Source organism: Cryptomeria japonica, chromosome 5 (assembly GCF_030272615.1).
Source record: "Cryptomeria japonica chromosome 5, Sugi_1.0, whole genome shotgun sequence".
NCBI lineage: Eukaryota > Viridiplantae > Streptophyta > Pinopsida > Cupressales > Cupressaceae > Cryptomeria > Cryptomeria japonica.
In genome coordinates, this window is record NC_081409.1 from 268,110,412 (window position 1) to 268,128,614 (window position 18,203).

The window sequence follows — 18,203 nt, forward strand, 5'->3', positions numbered from 1 at the left end:
AGTTTTTCTAGATATATGCAGTAATTCAGAAATTGCAGTAAGTTGTCTTTTATGTGACAACCTCTTACTAGAAATCATAGTCATCAACGCTCTACGTGCAACACTTGAATCAACTCCTTGACTTGTGGTATTAATAAGGTTCAATGCATCTTGCAATTTTTCAACTATTGTTTCTTTTACATGACCTCCTGAGCTTTTCCTATTATTGACACCCAACAACTCCAAAACAAGAGTCATTTCTCTTTTCTTGAATAACTTTACAAATAATTGTGCTCTCCCGACCATAGATTTTTTTTCAAATATTCCTCCCACATGTTTTTGCAATGCAATTTAATTGTGCTCTCTGGTACCATGTGTTCAGATGAAATTTGACTGAAAAGAGAATCCTCATTCATCTCCATTAAATTTTTCATGACAGAAGAAAAATTCGTACCTTGACTAGTACCAATTTCTACTGCTACTTCAGTTGCTTCATCTTCAACATCAATAGGACCTTCTTCAACATCAATAGGTTTCTCTTGATTACATTTTGTATGACCTTTCATTGAATCATCCCTTATACGATCATATTTTTTTTTCTCTATTTCTTTTATTCCCCATTACACAAAGTATTGAAATTTTCTATCCTAAAATCGCAAGTGAATACTCCTTAAGAAAAAAATCAACTCCTTTGGAAAAAATCACCCCCTTCGAAAAAATCGCCTCCTTCCTTGGAAAAATTTGAAGATTTCATGAGTTGTTTTTTGTTTTTAAAATTTTTAAAAATCACCTCATTAATATATGAGGGAAAGGGTGGGGAAGCAAGCGGTTGCTTCCCCACGCGACCGCTCGCGGAGTGTCCCGTCGCTTGGGGGACTCCGCCGAGTCCCACTCGACTGAGGTTGCCTATGTGGCATCCCACATGGCAACCTACTTAGAAACCACCCCCCCCGATTTGCAGAACTTTCAAGTTCTGCTAAGAATTAGACCATAATTAAAAAAAAAAAAACTAAAAATACCCTTTCTGAGAGCTCGGAGTGAGGAACGTTGACATATAATTTTAATAGAATTTCAATTAGAATTAGTATATTAAAATTAAAAAATAATACAGGTAGGTATATTAACATTCGAGAAGACTCTGATTTGGAAAAACAAAAAAAATAGTAAATCATATCAGAAAAATTTAAAAATTATATATAACACTAGAGGAGAGAGCCCTCTTCAATAATATATAGTTTTTTTGGGGATTTCTATAGTTTTGATAGGGGAAATTTGGTGGGAGATGAAAACTATCGATTTCGGGAAACTTCGGCTTTGAATTGTCATAATGGTGAAAATATACATCGAAATCAGATTTTTTTTTTTCTGCATTGGCTATGGATGTCATCTAAAACATATTTCAAAATAAGAGGAAAACAAGATTATTTACATATAGTTTTGTGGTGGGAGGTGAAACCCCCGATTTGCAGTATTTTTCAATAATTAAAAAATTGACTAATAATTAAAAAAAATATCAATTCTTGTTCCATTTAAAAAAAAAAAAAATAGGCATAAACCTCATCCAGTTTTACACATTTCATCAGTTTCCATCATCTTCAAATACCAAATAGAAATATCACTTTTGTGCCATTGAAGTTGAGTTGTTTTGTTGTTGTTAGCCTTTTGCTTTATAAAAGTGAGACACAAGTGTGTACTTTTACCCAGGTATGATTTGTTGGTAATTTTTCATATGTTATTGGAGTTGTCATTGGTAGAAAGTAGTAGAGTATTTGTTACATTAAATGCTTCAAAAGAGGTGTTGAAGCCAGTGACAAAAATTGAAGAACATGATGATGGTTACCTAAAACATTTCATTGAAGGATATATGAATATACCATAAGCAATGGAAAGTGTCACACTTATAGATGCAACTAAATATTATATTTATAATTTGTATGTCCTTTGCCAAATAAAATTATCAGATATGAAATATTTAAAACTTCTTCAATTAAACTTTCCCAAATAACTAAAAATAAGAAAACTAGTTTCAAGAATTGAATATTGAACTTGCAAGAACTTTAGCGAATCCTTCTTAAATTGAAATGCAATGGAAAGTAGAGATTTGTATTGATAAAAAACATGATATTTTCTGTCATAAATTTTTGCAACAACAATATTACATCTATTTCATAAGCATGCAAAAAAAGTAGAGTCAAACCGAAGCCATATTACATTGTTGTTTGAACTATCACTCAAGAAACTTCTACAAACTCCACAGAGGGGTTTTATTTGACAAATAACAACAAAATACAAATAAAATGCAGGAAAACCACAACCTCAAGGCTTCCATGAAAATTTTCAACACCTCGGACATTCAAAAAGCCAAAACACACTCTAAACTACTGGAACTCTCTTGCAGAGAAAAATGCAAATAGCTAGAGAAACTTTGAATCTATTAAACACATGGGTAATATCCATATAAGGTTACTCTCTAGGAATTATCGAATCCCATCCTTAGATCACCTGGTAATCCTCTAATTCATGTCCTTAGATCACTTGGAAACTATGAACATCTCGTGCAACAATTCCCCTCTCCATTGGTTTGACAACCACTAAAGAAAAAGAAAAAAATGGTTAAAATTTGCAAAGTGTAGAATGAATAAAATTGGATCCAAAACCATGCATATATGAACCACATTCAAACACCCAATTTGGGTGCCCAAATCCCAACACCAATATTGGAGGGAAACTCCACACATAAAACATTTCTCCATTTGATCAAAGATTTGTAGAGAGGGTTGTTGTTGGAGAGTCTTGGATAGTGTTAAAAATGTCAAGTTTGTTATCAATTGTATCTTACTAGAGGTATGAGTGTTTTGTTTAAATTTATATTTAAATTTGTTCAAACAAGCGTGCCTTCAATATTTGGTTTCTTTTTCAAGGTTTATCTATATTGTATTAATTTTGTGTGTTAGCATTTCAAATGTTAGAGTTTTGGTTATTCTGTTGCAACAATTGACAATCCTTTGTTGGATTGTTATTTGTTGAATGCATTACTTTTGATAGTAATATTAATTGAATGTTCATGTCGTACTAAGGTACTCCAGAGAAAACCTACAATCACACGAACAAGCAAAAAATAAAAGTAAGAATAAAATTTCAAAATCACTTATTCTAAAGAGTATGGAGGGGTCATCCTTGATTTTCCTAGTTTTACATATTTTAATAGTATTGTTTTCCCCTATTCATTACATTTTATCATCAAATCCTTTGGCATGCGTGCAACATGAACTCCCAAATGATGCTCTTAGAATACGGCATAAAAAGGCCATGGGAAGACAAATAAAGATAAAGAATGAAACTAATAATACAAAGCAAACATTATGTGCAAGTGCCTCTATCTTCCATTGCTTAGCCTTCACATAAAAGTAAAAAACAAGGAAAATAAAACTATATTAGGTTTAGGGTACTTTCATATATAGTGTGGAAGATAAAGATTATAGAAACAAAAATAAAAGCTATTGTACTATACTTAATAAGATATAATACAATGAGGCACAACTATTAAATATAATGACAAATGTTCTTCTTTATTTAGTTAATTTTGGGTGTATATATAGGAAAAAGGTACCGGTAGTTGTTATAACTAACTTTGTGCGCTCTAAGCTCCTAAATAGTATGTCGGATCTTAACAATTTCTTTTGGTTTTCTCTGTGTGCTACTTAAGTGCTTATAGCTATTATTTTGGCTTTTGGTTAGTTAAGATAAATGTGGTGAGATTTGTTATGCGCACAAGGTTCAAAAGTGGTCATTTCAAGTTAACATCTGATACATATTATCTATTGCCTTGTTAACTATTCACTTTGACCACCACAAAATTTGCACAACCAATCCAATATTTATGCACACATTCCCTATTAATCATGCACTATTGGTATCAATAAAGTTGCACAAGTCCTTTAATTACTAACTTTTTTTCAGCTATTACATATGCGAGTGACAGTTATTGATCTATTAGATTTTAACAAACTTTCAATTAGAGATATCTAATAAACAATTATTAAAATATAAACGATAAACCTCTTTTTCGAAAGATTTTTTTTTCTTAGAATATATATAACATAACATAACGTGTAAAAATTAAAAAACTAAATTAAATTTTTTTTTTGGAGCTCATGATTTAATTCTTTCTTGAGATAAAGAATGATTAGACCTATCTTTATTACCCAAAATGATATGAAGTTAAAGTTTTGAACTTGATGTTATCTTGATTGCATACCATGAGTGGATAAGTATGTTTTAAAAAAATGATTCATCGTCCTTAGTAAAAAGTCGGTGTGAGATGATAACAATTTGTTTTAATTTAATGTGCGTCTGCTACAAGAAGAGACAGCACCAAACATTCTAGAAACTTCTATTTTCATGATTAAACTAGAAACTTCTATTAATGTGTGTGGAGAAGCCACGAGTAAATCTGATCCTAAATCTGATCCTATTATATGTTTGATGGCAACGTTCTAGTACCATCTTCTTCTTGTTGGATTTGACTTATCTTTTACGTGGCAAATGGACGTGTTGCCACTTTTTTGCATGTGCAAAGTCTAGACATGCAACAGTACACGTCTAAGAAATCTCCCTCCATTTTGCACAGCTATATATACTTATTGAGATCCCCCATTTAAACTGTGGTTCATATCAGGCAATTGAGAGCAGCATTTGAATAGATAGGAAGATCAGTAGAAAGAAGGAACAAGATGGAAGGACCTTGTGCATGTGTTAATTCCAATTGTGGGTGTTTAACTAATGGAGATTGTACATGTTCTACTTGCAGGTATGTAATTGATCTTTGTTTTGGGTCAATTCTTAAGGTTGTATAGTTTGATTTTATGGATTTAGGAGGCTGTAATTGAAAGTATCACTTCCAGTTTTTGTTTTGAGTTTTATGGCTTTTAAATCTTGAGTGAGCTCATGGGGTGGTCTTAACATTCTTATGTGGGTCAAATGAGTTAGGGTTTCTTTCAAATCTAACCCTAGTTTCGCTAAATTTAATCTGTTTAAATCTGTGGTTAAGCTTATGATAGTAATTTTGATGTTTTTAAAATTTTCTAATTTATGTGACGTATGTGCTTTTGATAGGTGTGACACCGTCACTAAGGGGATTTCTGTAGAACAAACAAGGTAAACTTGAAACTCACCACCAAAACATTAGTAGTAGTTCTTTGTGCTTGGGAGCTTTTTTAATTTTTTTTCAAAAGATTATGTTTATTTTCATCGTTTGAAATAACAATCTGTGAAAAATGATTTAAAATTTTTATTTTGTAAAATGAAATTTGAAATTTGTTTGTGTTGTGTGTAGTGGTGGAGAAGTGCATGCTTACTGCTCTTGTGGAGAGCACTGTCACTGCAATCCGTGCACATGCTCCAAAGTTGACGTGGCAGTTTCGGGAAAGTCATATTGCAAGCGCGGGGCAAATTGTTAGTGTGACACGTGTATGTGCCAGAGCGGATGTTCCAATGTCAGCCCTTGCATAGATAAATATTGGATTTAGATTATGTAGTGTGACACGTGTGTTATCTAGTTAGATAAAGATTTGTGTTTATAAGTGTGTAGACCATGTGGAGGTTGTTGATTAAACTGTGAATTTAATAAGTTGTTGTAATAAAAGCTTCAAAGCTTTGTTCATAATAATAAAATTAAGGCACTTTATCCTATCTTAGATATGTTCACATTTTATTATTATTTGAACTCAACACCACCATCTTAAGATAAGTTTTGATGCTTTACATTTATCAACTGAAAGAGAAGATTTACTTGAAAATCAAGCAAACAGATGTGATATTTTCATTATATTCTTTTCGATTTTAGACTCCGAATTTTTGAATTTTCAGAGCTCCCATCTTGTTTCATCCCTTTCCTAGGGTTTGAAATTTTTTGTTTATTTACTTTTTTTTGTCCTAGTGTTTCAATGTCTTTCTTTTGTTCATTTATTGAAAATGTCAAAATAAAATAATACAAGAAAAAATAATACATCATTCTATGAGAACTATACATCAAATATAAGTTATAACAATACAAAAAGAACTATATATCAAATATAAGTTATAACAATACAAAAACAACACAAGAAGATAAAGTTATAACAATACAAATAAAGTTATAACAATACAAAAACAACACAAGAAGATAAAGAGACTATATATCACATCAACCATAACAATACAAATAAGACAGCTAGGACAACCATAATAAAAAAATACAAGAAAAAATAAATAATACATCAACGAACCATAACTATACATCAGCCATAAATTATAACAAAGACACGAATAACCATAACTATACATCACATACATCAACCATCAGCCATAAATTATAACAAAGATACGAATAACCATAACTATACATCACATACATCAACCATCAGCTATACTAAGACAACCATAATAAAAATAAAAAAATACAAGAAAAAATAATACATCAGCTATACATCAGCCATAAGTTACAATTCAAAGAAGACAAAAAGTTATAACAAGACAAAGAAAAGTTATAACAATACAAAGAAGACAAAAAGTTATAACAAGACAAAGAAGACAAAGAGACGAACAACCATAACTATACATCACATCAACCATAACTATACATCATATCAGCCATAACTATACAAAGAAGATAGCTAGGACAACCAATAATATATCAGCCATAACAATAAAAAGAAGATAACTAGTACAACCATAACTATACATTAGCCATTAGTCATAACAATACAAAGAGGACAACTAGGACATAAAATAAAAGAAAAAATAATACATCAGCCAACCATAACTATTCCTCAGCCATAACAATATAGAAAAGACAACTAACTATACAAAGAGGACAACTAGGACATAAAATAAAAGAAAAAATAATACATCAGCCAACCATAACTATACATCAGCCATAACAATATAGAAAAGACAACTAGTACAATCTTAACTATGCATTAGCCATAACAATACAAAGAAGACAGCTAATACAACCATAACAATATAAAGAAGACAAATAGAACAACCATAACTATACATCAGCCATAACAATACAAAGAAGATAGTTAGGACATCTAGGATTGTAAAAAATAAATAATACATCTGTCAAAATAAAAGAAAAAATAATACATCAACCAACCATAACTATATATCAGCCATAACAATACAAAGAAGACAGCTAGGACAACCATAACTATACATCAGCCATAACAATACAAAGAAGATATTTAGGACTATCAAAACTAAATAATTAGCCAAAATAAAAGAAAAAATAATACATCAGCCAACCATAACAATACAAATAAGACAAGAAGACAGCTAGGACAACCATAACTATACATCAACCATAACAATACAAAGAAGACATCTAGGACATCTAGAACTGTCAAAAATAAATAATACACCAGTCAACCATAACTATACATCAACCATAACAATACAACTAGGACAACCATAACTATACATCAACCATAATAATACAAAGAAGACAACTAGAACAACCATAATTGTACATCAGCCATAACAATGCAAAGAAGACAGCTAGGACATCTAGGACTGTCAAAAATAAATAATACATCAACCAATCATAACTATACACACAAGGACTGTAAAAAATATACATCAGCCAACCATAACTATACTCATACATATCGGCTAACTAAACTAGAGCCATATAAATAAATAAATACTGACAACTCTAATATAAACAGTCATGCCTAAGTAGCATGATGTGAAAGAAAATAGATGTAACAACATCCCATAACTATATGATTTCTCTATACACCTTCCAAGTCAAGCAGTGTAATAATTAATTGAAAAATAAACACTCGTTATATTTTAATTATTAATTAATTATTAAACACGGTCAACGCTTCGTTCGGAAACTCATACACATACATGCACATCATACATATACATACATGTACATATGTACATACACTATATAGACATCATATGTGCATACACATACGTACACTACACATACATCATACTTATGTGTACACTACATATATACTATACACATACATTTACATGTATATAGGCACCATATGTACGTACACTATATATACATATACATACACACACACACACACTCTCTCTCTCTCTCTATATATATATATATATATATGCACGTACATCATAGGTACATATACATACATACACTACATATATATACTTATATCCATGTCCATGTGAACACTTCATATATACATACTCATGTCCATGTCTATATGCACATGTGTACACTACATATATACATATTCATGTCCATGTGTATATGTACGTGTTCATATGTATGAGTATCTATGTATGTAGTGTAGGTCTATGCATATACAATTATGGGTAAGTGTATGTGTGTATATAAATATGGGTAAGAGTATCCATGTATGTAGTGTATGTATGTGTATATACAAGTATGGGTATAAGAATCTATGTATCCACATACACATATATGTATATACATATACATACACATATATACATAAAAATATACATATACATATACACATATATGTATACATATACATACATATATATGTGTGTAATATATAGATGTATGTATACACACATATACACATTTGTACATGTATAACTTTTTGAAAGTTAGATAAAAACTAAAAAATTTAAACTTTTAAATCATGTGCATGTGCACTTGCATATTAAGTGGTCTAGGATTCATTGCTATGATGGTTTCCACCAGCTCATTTGTATCTATATCTCTAACTAGCTAAAGTAATGATGTGTGTAGTGGACTATGTAGGCAAGATGACATTGATGGGTCTAAAGTCAATATCTCCACAAAACTTGATGCTCCCATCATCTATAGCTAGTCCTCAAGTGAATGACTTGATATATGAGCACCACCAACAAAATAATATATAGGCGGATCAACTTGTGCAATAGTTGCATAATGATCAATATGTGAATCTACCTGTCTAGTAGAAGAATGATCTATAGATGGATGATCCACCTGTGTAGTATTTGAGTGATCAGTAGATGGATCAAGCTATGTAGCACTGGCAGAAAGGTTAGAATATTGCGAAGGTCTTGCAGGTGATGAAAGAGTATCTAAGGTGTAAGAGCAGTCTTGCATCACCCAAAAATTTTGTTTAATTTTTCAGTAAGCGCTGAAAATGGTAGGGTTACTATTTTTAGTAAGTTTGCATTTATGCACATATGAACCTGAAAACTTAACCCATGGAGCAAGAGTGGAATACAAAGTAAATGATGAAAAAATGTTCTCAATATCATGTGACATTTGAGGGATATTAAGGTTTTTTATTTTGGTAAAATTTTCCAATTAACATAATCAAATTTCCACAATCCATATTATTCTATAATTGCTTCTGGTTTTGATTGTGTGCCCCTTTTTTACATCAACGTTTCGGATCACACTCTGTGATCCATCATTAGGATTCTAAGAGAATGCAAGAATATGAAAGATTGTAAATTGCAGACTAAGATTCTATCTAAGCTATAGACTAAGACACTCTGTGATCCTTCAAATGCAACCTAGATGGGGTCTTAGTCTGCAATTTACAATCTTTCATATTCTTGCATTCTCTTAGCATCCTGATGATGGGTCAAAGAGTGTGATCCGAAACGTTGATGTAAAAAAAGGGCACACAATCAAAATCAGAAGCAATTATAGAAAATTTTCCAATACAAATTCAAATGCAATTTTGATGGCCTTAGAAACCTCAGATGTGCTTGAAATTTGGAGGAATTCTACATTACAACAATCCACTATTGTAAGTCTCTTCACAAGATTTCCAATGATATATAATGATTGAAGTTCTAATGACTATATTAAAATTTATGGCTCCCAAAAGTTGTACTATCGAAAATCCAAATTTCAAATTTCCAATAAAGTATCTTCTTGAGTGGGACAATGGAAAGTTAGACTTCTTGCACCCAAAATCCGGGGTTCCAAAATATTATGAGGTGGTTATATATTCGAGATAAAGAAGGTGAATGAGGGTTACAGGAGATAGCTCTAGTAGTGCAAGTTGTGCTTCTAGCTTGTAGATTTTTATAATGAGAGTGCACATGTGATAGCATGTTATTTTCTGAATGATCTAATTTCATTTCATTGTGTAGCGTCGTAAATTGTACGCACTTGCTAGGGTGGTACAATTTCACACCTAGTTTAGCACCCACCTTGGTCATTTTGCATTTTGCATTGCATTTCCCCTTTAGTACTTAATTAATCAAATTAATTAGGTCTAAGGTCCTATTTTATCATCTCCTACATCATAAAGTTGGGCCCTTTCATTAAAGTGTGCCCCTTTCATTTTATTCTTCCAATACATCATTTAATCAAAAACCCTAATTAGGTCCTATTTTGAACTTGGGGGCTTGGTTTCGGGGGTCAAAACATCTCGAAATCACCTGTAACTTCAGGATTCTCTCTAAAATCATCATATCCGACGGCCCTGAAAATTTGGTGAAAAGTTGTCGGGACCATGGCGCCCGGAGTGCACATGGTCCCGGACATTTTTCCCAAAATTTTAGGAGCACGATCCAATCATAAAATAAAGCTTAACCCCAAGAAATTGGCGGGATATTCAATCTCTAGGTCGGCCAAAAGTCGAAATTAAGACCTAGGGTTTCATATATAAGAGCTCTCTTTCTTCATTTGAAAGGATCCGATTTTTGTTTTCAGGAACCTCATATACAGCGAAAGAGCAGATCTTTGAAGACTTCAACAACATTCAACATTCCTCCATCAAGCATCTATCAATTTCATTCATCCATTTAGGGCTTGGAAGACATTGAAGAACAATAGGAGATTACCGACTGAAGATTGGCTTGTACTCCTCCCTTGAGGGTTGGGTATGATTTCATGTTGTTTTCATGTCTTTGCATAAGCTTCAATATATCCTTTATTCATGCTTTAGATCACTTTGCATCTTGATTTAGAGCATTTACATTATCATTTACAAGCAATTAGGGTTTACTTTCTAGGTTGCTCTAGTTTGCTTTCTTGCATTTTAGGACCTTGCACACACACTAGGTCTGCACACACAATACATTTTACAATACAACTTGGCTATTCGTGGAGGTGGAAATCATCGAAGCGGGGGTTTGACTAAGGCAAAACCCTATATAGGCGCCCATACCCTTTTCAGATATAAGTGCAGGTTTCGGGACTCGAACGACGCCGCAGGTTGCAGATCCGGGAGAAGCAGGTCGAGACAACACTCCACACCAAATTTCAGAGCAAAAGACCAGGACAGGGGCGTGGGGCGCCCTGGTCCTGCCAGGACAGGGGCACTGGGTGCCCTGGTCCTCCTGACAGACAACATTTTCAGCATTTTTGACAGCTTTTCCAGAGTGCAAAAAACAACAGTTTTTCGGAGCAATTTCAGGGGCAGAATCAGGACAGTGGCGCCCGCGCCCCCGTCCCGAGCATTTTCATTCATATTTTAACACCGGGTACGCATTTACATTCTTATCTTGTCCTTGTGTTTACAGCTTTCCATTGTTTAAGTTCAATTCTGCAATCTTGTTATTAGTTCATACTTGCACTTTGGGGTTAGGGATTGAACTTGCATCATTTTATCTTTCAATTGCAACAAAGGAATAGAAATCCTAATAGGTAGCCTGTGGCTCTCTCTTCCACAAAAAGAAGTAGCCAATTGTGTGATACCTCTAGGCTCTTTCGTATTCCACAAGTGTGTGGTTGAAAGTGAGATTAGGGCATGTTTGCTTAGTGTCACTTTTTCTCCTACACATTTTGGTGAACCCGACGTGAATCTATCATTGCTTCCTCTTGCATTGCATTTGTTAGATCTAGATCTAGATTTAGTGTGTTTTCATTTCATTTTCATTAAAAAAGAAAAAAAAAAAAAAGTGTTTTTCTTTGCATTGTGTGTTTAAATTTTATGCAATTTCAAAATGTCAGATTCTTATTTGCAAGATGTTCATATTTGTGATGATTATGAGTTAGATGAAGCTTTAGATGAATTTTTGAAACCTAAATATACCAAACCTTCATTTTACCAAAAACTCATAAACATTGTTACTATGCCATTTCGTTGTGATGAGAAAGATAAGTCGAATGATTCCTCTCAAGGGTACATTCCTATCAGCTCTTCCACTAAATCTAGTAACATGGTTGTTTTCAATGATCCCCTCTATGAAGAGATATCTCCTTTTGAATCAAAAGATAAACCTTTTAATAGATATGATCATGCTTTGTTGAATGATGCCCTTGATGCCTTTGTGTTTCCTAAAAAACACTCTCTTCATGAGGATCCTTTTGTGCAAGAAGATGACATTATCCCTACATTTCCTAGTGATGGCCTTTCCTTTTCCAACAAAATTCCCACTAGAGATGATGAATTAATGATAAATGCTTACCCTTCTCCTAAAGTTGGTCTTACCCATAAGCATCCCTTAGAGAAAGAAGATGAAATAATAAGCAATTTCCTTAACTCTCTCTCCCCTATTGAACATATTTTGAGGAAAGAGGATGAGTTTAACACATCTATTGATGCTCTCCCTCCTAAGGATGCGGAATTAATAAACAATGTTATCTCCTCTTCCGAAATTGACAATACTTCAAACATTCCTTTCAACAACCTCACTATTTGGGATGAACCATTAGAAGAAGGTATAGATTATTCTCTACCCCTAGCCAAAGGGGATGAAATCAAGATTGGAAACTCCCTTGATAGTTTCTCTCCTTCCTTGAATCTCAATTATTCTCCCTCTAAAAATAAAGCATCTCCCTCTCCTCAACTTGGTTCTACTCATAAGGAAACCCTAGTTCAAAGCAAGATGGTTAACATTTCTTTCAAAGATCTCCCTCTCAAAAGTGAGACTTTAGAGAGTAGTGTTGATCCTTCTCCTAGAGAGTTTATTCCCCATGTAGATCCTGTGATGATAAAGGATGATATGACCTTTCCTAGTATTACTCTTCCTACTAGAACATCAATGCCTATCCCTTGTCTCTCTCCTAAAATTGATTTGATCCGTGATAAGATTTTAGTGCAAGAGAAGACTATCAATAATTCTTCCAAGACTTTTGTTCATTCCTCTAAACCATCCTCAATCAATTTGATACATGTGAATGAGACACCTAACAAACCTCTCTTCACTGTCCAAGGTGCAATAAGCCTATCTTAGTGGTTCAAGGTGGTTATGCTAATGATTCTTTTTGCATGCCTAAGAAACCTATTATTACTGTGCAAGGAGGTTATTCTACTAAGAGCCCTTATGAGTATGCTAAGCAACTGACTAGAGAGAGTTATCATGCGGTTGCCCATACCTATAACACAAGAAACAATACGCAACCTAATCCTCCTCCAGTTATCCCCACTTCGCTTCCTCCTTCCCAACCTATTCTTCCTCAAGCTCCTCGTATTTCACAAATGCTTAGTAAGGACTATGATCTCATAGAACAACTTAAAACTACCCCTGCTAAGATATCCCTTTGGGATTTGATCCAAACTTCTTCTGCTCATCATGGAATGTTACAAGATGCCTTGAAAGATTTGAATGTTCCTCCACCTAATACATCTAGTAATATAGTGTCTTTGGTTAACTCTGTGATGAATCCTAAAGCTCAAATTGTGTTTACCCAAGATGAGTTGCCTACTAGTGAAACTCAACAACAATATGATCCCTTGATGATTGTGGTTATCATAAATGACACTGCTATAAGACGAACACTGGTAGGTAATGGCTCTGGCCTTAATGTGTGTAGCATTAATCTATTGCATAAGATGAATGTGGATACATCCCTTATTGAGCCTGACTCTCGTCCCATTCAAGGCTTTGATAATGTGGCTAAGTCTTCATTAGGTATTATCACCTTACCCGTCATAGTGGGACCGGTTACTTTGCTTACTCCTATCCATGTTATGTCAGGAAATCTAACATACAACTTGTTATTAGGGAGGCCTTGGATTCACAGTATGCAAGCTGTCCCCTCTACATTGCATAGACAAGTTAAATTCATTTATAACAATAAGACATATACCTTGATAGGTGACACTAATCTCCAAGCTTGTTTGCAAACATCTAAGCCTTCCTCTTCTAGTAATGACTCTTTGAAAAAGATACCTATGGATGAATCATCACCCTCTAATAATCGAAATTCTTTGGATGAGTCTGAAGCTCCTGAAGAAGATCCTTCTCGACTTGAGTTTACACATGAAAAGGCTTTTGATCCTGAGAAGGTTCTCGCAGAAGACGATTGGGGATCCCTTGATTTTAATCCCACCTTTGTAGGTGAATATAGGGTTCCTCCTAGAGATCTTAAAGGTAAAAAGAAGGAAGAAACTAGAGATCAATCAATCTTACCTAAACCTATGAGCAATAATTTTGTGGCCGCTTCTCAAACTTCTTCTCCTCACACTTCTAATTCTGAAGAGTTTGATTCTTTGTCTTATGAAAAACCGCCTTCTCTTTCTGAAATGGCTGATCGTTATGGTCATGGTTTTCGCATTTTTGCTAAGCATGGGTATCATGGAAATGGTTGTGGTGCTCACGAACAAGGGATAAAGGTTCCTCTAGAGAATAATCTTCACAATTATGCCTTTGGACTTGGCTATAATCCCTGCAAGCCCACCAAAGCATCTAAAAGACCATCTCTCAATGTGAATGCTATATTTAGTAGTGATGATGATCTCACTTCAACTAAATCATCCTCTACTTCTATCAACTCTCATTCCCCTCATAAGGAAATCTTGGCGATGGACAAATCTCTTTATGACTCCCCTCAAATTTCTAAATCCGCTTATGAATCTTTTTCTCCTATTCATCATAAAGTCCTTTCCTCTAGGGATAAGGCTCTAATAAATTACACTCATCCCTCTTCTAAGATTTCTTGTGACTTTTCGTCTTCAATTTTTATCATTTTATACATGTTTTTGATCTCACTTATAGTTGAGCATTTAGCATGTCATATTCAAATACCTCATTCAATCTATCATGTCTTTAAATAACATTAATGGCTGTTATGTTTCTCATCATTATGTGACATTGGTAGCTCATTTACTGGGGGCTCATTGTCATTCATGATGGTACAATTTCAAGTGCAATCATATTTTTGAAGCAACATAATAGCCTAATTTTCTTGTTCCTATGGGGACAAGAGTGATTTCATACATCTCTTCTTTTGCTTATGTCCAAATCTCTCCCTAGAAGATTGTGTAAGTCCTTCTCATTGTCCTTATCCTTGGGAGGCAATGATCTTTCCTTATTTTTATCTAAGGATCCACTTTTTCCTATTTTGTGGATGGTGTGGACTTTATTACTTGATGTTATGCCTTGTACACATTTGTTGTTGTTTGTTCAAGGATTCTCTCTTACAAGAGGTGTAAGTCCTTGACTACAACCTCTTTTGCACTTGGTAAAATACATCCATAATGAATTCACTCTCCCAATTGGGTTAAAAAGAGCGTCATCCTTTATTAAGAATCACTTTCACCTCGCAAAAGAAGGAAGTATTGCATTCTTATTCTCTTCTTTGTCTTATTCTAGAAGATGTTATATTTGTCCTCTCGGGGATAGGTGTCTTTTTGTACAAAGATCTCTTCTCCTCTAAGGATCTCCTTTACACATATTACAAGATATCCCTTTTCAACTATCTTATCCTTGCTTAAAGAGTGCAAAACTCTCTTGCTTGGATCTATGACATTGTTGCATTTTTTGGGTATCTTCTTTTGTAATAAAGGTAGGTATCCTTGTTCTACTTTACTTATGACATAAACATTACACTTTTTGAGAAATGGGTCATTCTCGGAACCAGAGCACAGACTCTTAGAGCGAGATGTCTCCATTTTTCTTTTATGCAGGGTGATTATTCTCGGAACTAGAGCACAAACTCTTAGAGCGAGATGTCACGCTTTTGTACTATACATATACAGGTTGTAGCATACTCAGGCATAGACTCCTATGAGGTGCTTCCAACCTCACTTACACACACATGCACGAGGTTGAGTGGAACTAGCGGCATAAGGCTATACTTTCTCACTCTCCTCCCTTACATGGATCACCTAGACAGACTCTAGGGGCTAGTTTTCCATGTCCTTTTCCCATGGATCACCTAGACAAGATCTAGGGGCGAGAAGTCCATGTTTTCTCTCTCACTATTCTTCTCATGGATCACCAATGTGTGTATTCATTCTTTTTTCCTTTCTTTTCTTCTCTTTGCATTTTGTTTCCATTTACATTCTTCATCTTGTGTTAGAGAACTCTCAAATCCTCACACTCTTTGTTGTGTTGGAATTGAGATTTAGTCCTCTTTCTTACCAAATGATTCTCCATTAGTTTTTGATCTCATATCAAATCTTCTTGTGAGCATTTGTCATCAATTTTCTTGAACAATTCGAAGTGGTAAACATGATACCCTGTTTCAACTCACTAAAATTAGCAAGCCGAAACAGGGGGGGGCATATAGCTACCCTCAAATTTTCATCACCTTCCTTAGTAAGCATTAGGTGATTTTGTGATCTAACATGTGGTTTTGTAGGTTGTGGTTCCTAACTGTGTACTGCAGATACCGCTGGGGGCTTCGTTCGATAGACTTATGGATATATCCTTTTTCAAATAATGTTTACTTTTCTGTACTTTAGCTTGCATACGCACGTAGTGTTCATATGACCGCTAAAGTGGGGGCTAAATGTAGCGTCGTAAATTGTACGCACTTGCTAGGGTGGTACAGTTTCACACCTAGTTTAGCACCCACCTTGGTCATTTTGCATTTTGCATTGCATTTCCCCTTTAGTACTTAATTAATCAAATTAATTAGGTCTAAGGTCCTATTTTATCATCTCCTACATCATAAAGTTGGGCCCTTTCATTAAAGTGTGCCCCTTTCATTTTATTCTTCCAATACATCATTTAATCAAAAACCCTAATTAGGTCCTATTTTGAACTTGGGGGCTTGGTTTCGAGGGTCAAAACATCTCGAAATCACCTGTAACTTCAGGATTCTCTCTAAAATCATCATATCCGACGGCCCTGAAAATTTGGCGAAAAGTTGTCAGGACCATGGCACCCGGAGTGCACATGGTCCCGGACATTTTTCCCGAAATTTTAGGAGCACGATCCAATCATAAAATAAAGCTTAACCCCAAGAAATTGGCGGGATATTCAATCTCTAGGTCGGCCAAAAGTCGAAATTAAGACCTAGGGTTTCATAAATAAGAGCTCTCTTTCTTCATTTGAAAGGATCCGATTTTTGTTTTCAGGAACCTCATATGCAGCGAAAGAGCAGATCTTTGAAGACTTCAACAACATTCAACATTCCTCCATCAAGCATCTATCAATTTCATTCATCCATTTAGGGCTTGGAAGACATTGAAGAACAATAGGAGATTACCGACTGAAGATTGGCTTGTACTCCTCCCTTGAGGGTTGGGTATGATTTCATGTTGTTTTCATGTCTTTGCATAAGCTTCAATATATCCTTTATTCATGCTTTAGATCACTTTGCATCTTGATTTAGAGCATTTACATTATCATTTACAAGCAATTAGGGTTTACTTTCTAGGTTGCTCTAGTTTGCTTTCTTGCATTTTAGGACCTTGCACACACACTAGGTCTGCACACACAATACATTTTACAATACAACTTGGCTATTCGTGGAGGTGGAAATCACCGAAGCGGGGGTTTGACTAAGGCAAAACCCTATATAGGCGCCCATACCCTTTTCAGATATAAGTGCAGGTTTCGGGACTCGAACGACGCCGCAGGTTGCAGATCCAGGAGAAGAAGGTCGAGACAGCACTCCACACCAAATTTCAGAGCAAAAGACCAGGACAGGGGCGTGGGGCGCCCTGGTCCCTGGGATAGGGGCGCTGGGTGCCCTGGTCCTCCTGACAAACAACATTTTCAGCATTTTTGATAGCTTTTCCAGAGTGCAAAAAACAGCAGTTTTTCGGAGCAGTTTCAGGGGCAGAATCAGGACAGTGGCGCCCGCGCCCCCGTCCCGAGCATTTTCATTCATATTTTAACACCGGGTACGCATTTACATTCTTATCTTGTCCTTGTGTTTACAACTTTCCATTGTTTAAGTTCAATTCTGCAATCTTGTTATTAGTTCATACTTGCACTTTGGGGTTAGGGATTGAACTTGCATCATTTTATCTTTCAATTGCAACAAAGGAATAGAAATCCTAATAGGTAGCCCGTGGCTCTCTCTTCCACAAAAAAAAGTAGCCAATTGTGTGATACCTCTAGGCTCTTTCGTATTCCACAAGTGT

General features: G+C 34.7%; 1 protein-coding gene across 1 annotated transcript; it reads left to right on the forward strand.

The window, feature by feature from the left end:
• The first annotated feature begins 4,631 nt into the window (after window positions 1-4,631).
• On the forward strand, window positions 4,632-5,670 carry LOC131035245 (metallothionein-like protein 4B). The gene is made up of 3 exons (XM_057966913.2): window positions 4,632-4,789; window positions 5,095-5,136; window positions 5,315-5,670. Exons 1-3 carry the CDS (start codon window positions 4,713-4,715, stop codon window positions 5,436-5,438), a joined length of 243 nt encoding a protein of 80 aa, XP_057822896.1. The 5' UTR covers window positions 4,632-4,712; the 3' UTR covers window positions 5,439-5,670.
• Window positions 5,671-18,203: the final 12,533 nt, after the last annotated feature.

Bases quoted from the DNA above. Each gene is read 5' to 3' on its own strand.
- LOC131035245 (XM_057966913.2), top strand. From the start codon at position 4,713: ATGGAAGGACCTTGTGCATGTGTTAATTCCAATTGTGGGTGTTTAACT. The intron at 4,790-5,094 runs GTATGTAATTGA...TGCTTTTGATAG, and splicing joins TGTACATGTTCTACTTGCAG to GTGTGACACCGTCACTAAGG. The intron at 5,137-5,314 runs GTAAACTTGAAA...TGTTGTGTGTAG, and splicing joins ATTTCTGTAGAACAAACAAG to TGGTGGAGAAGTGCATGCTT.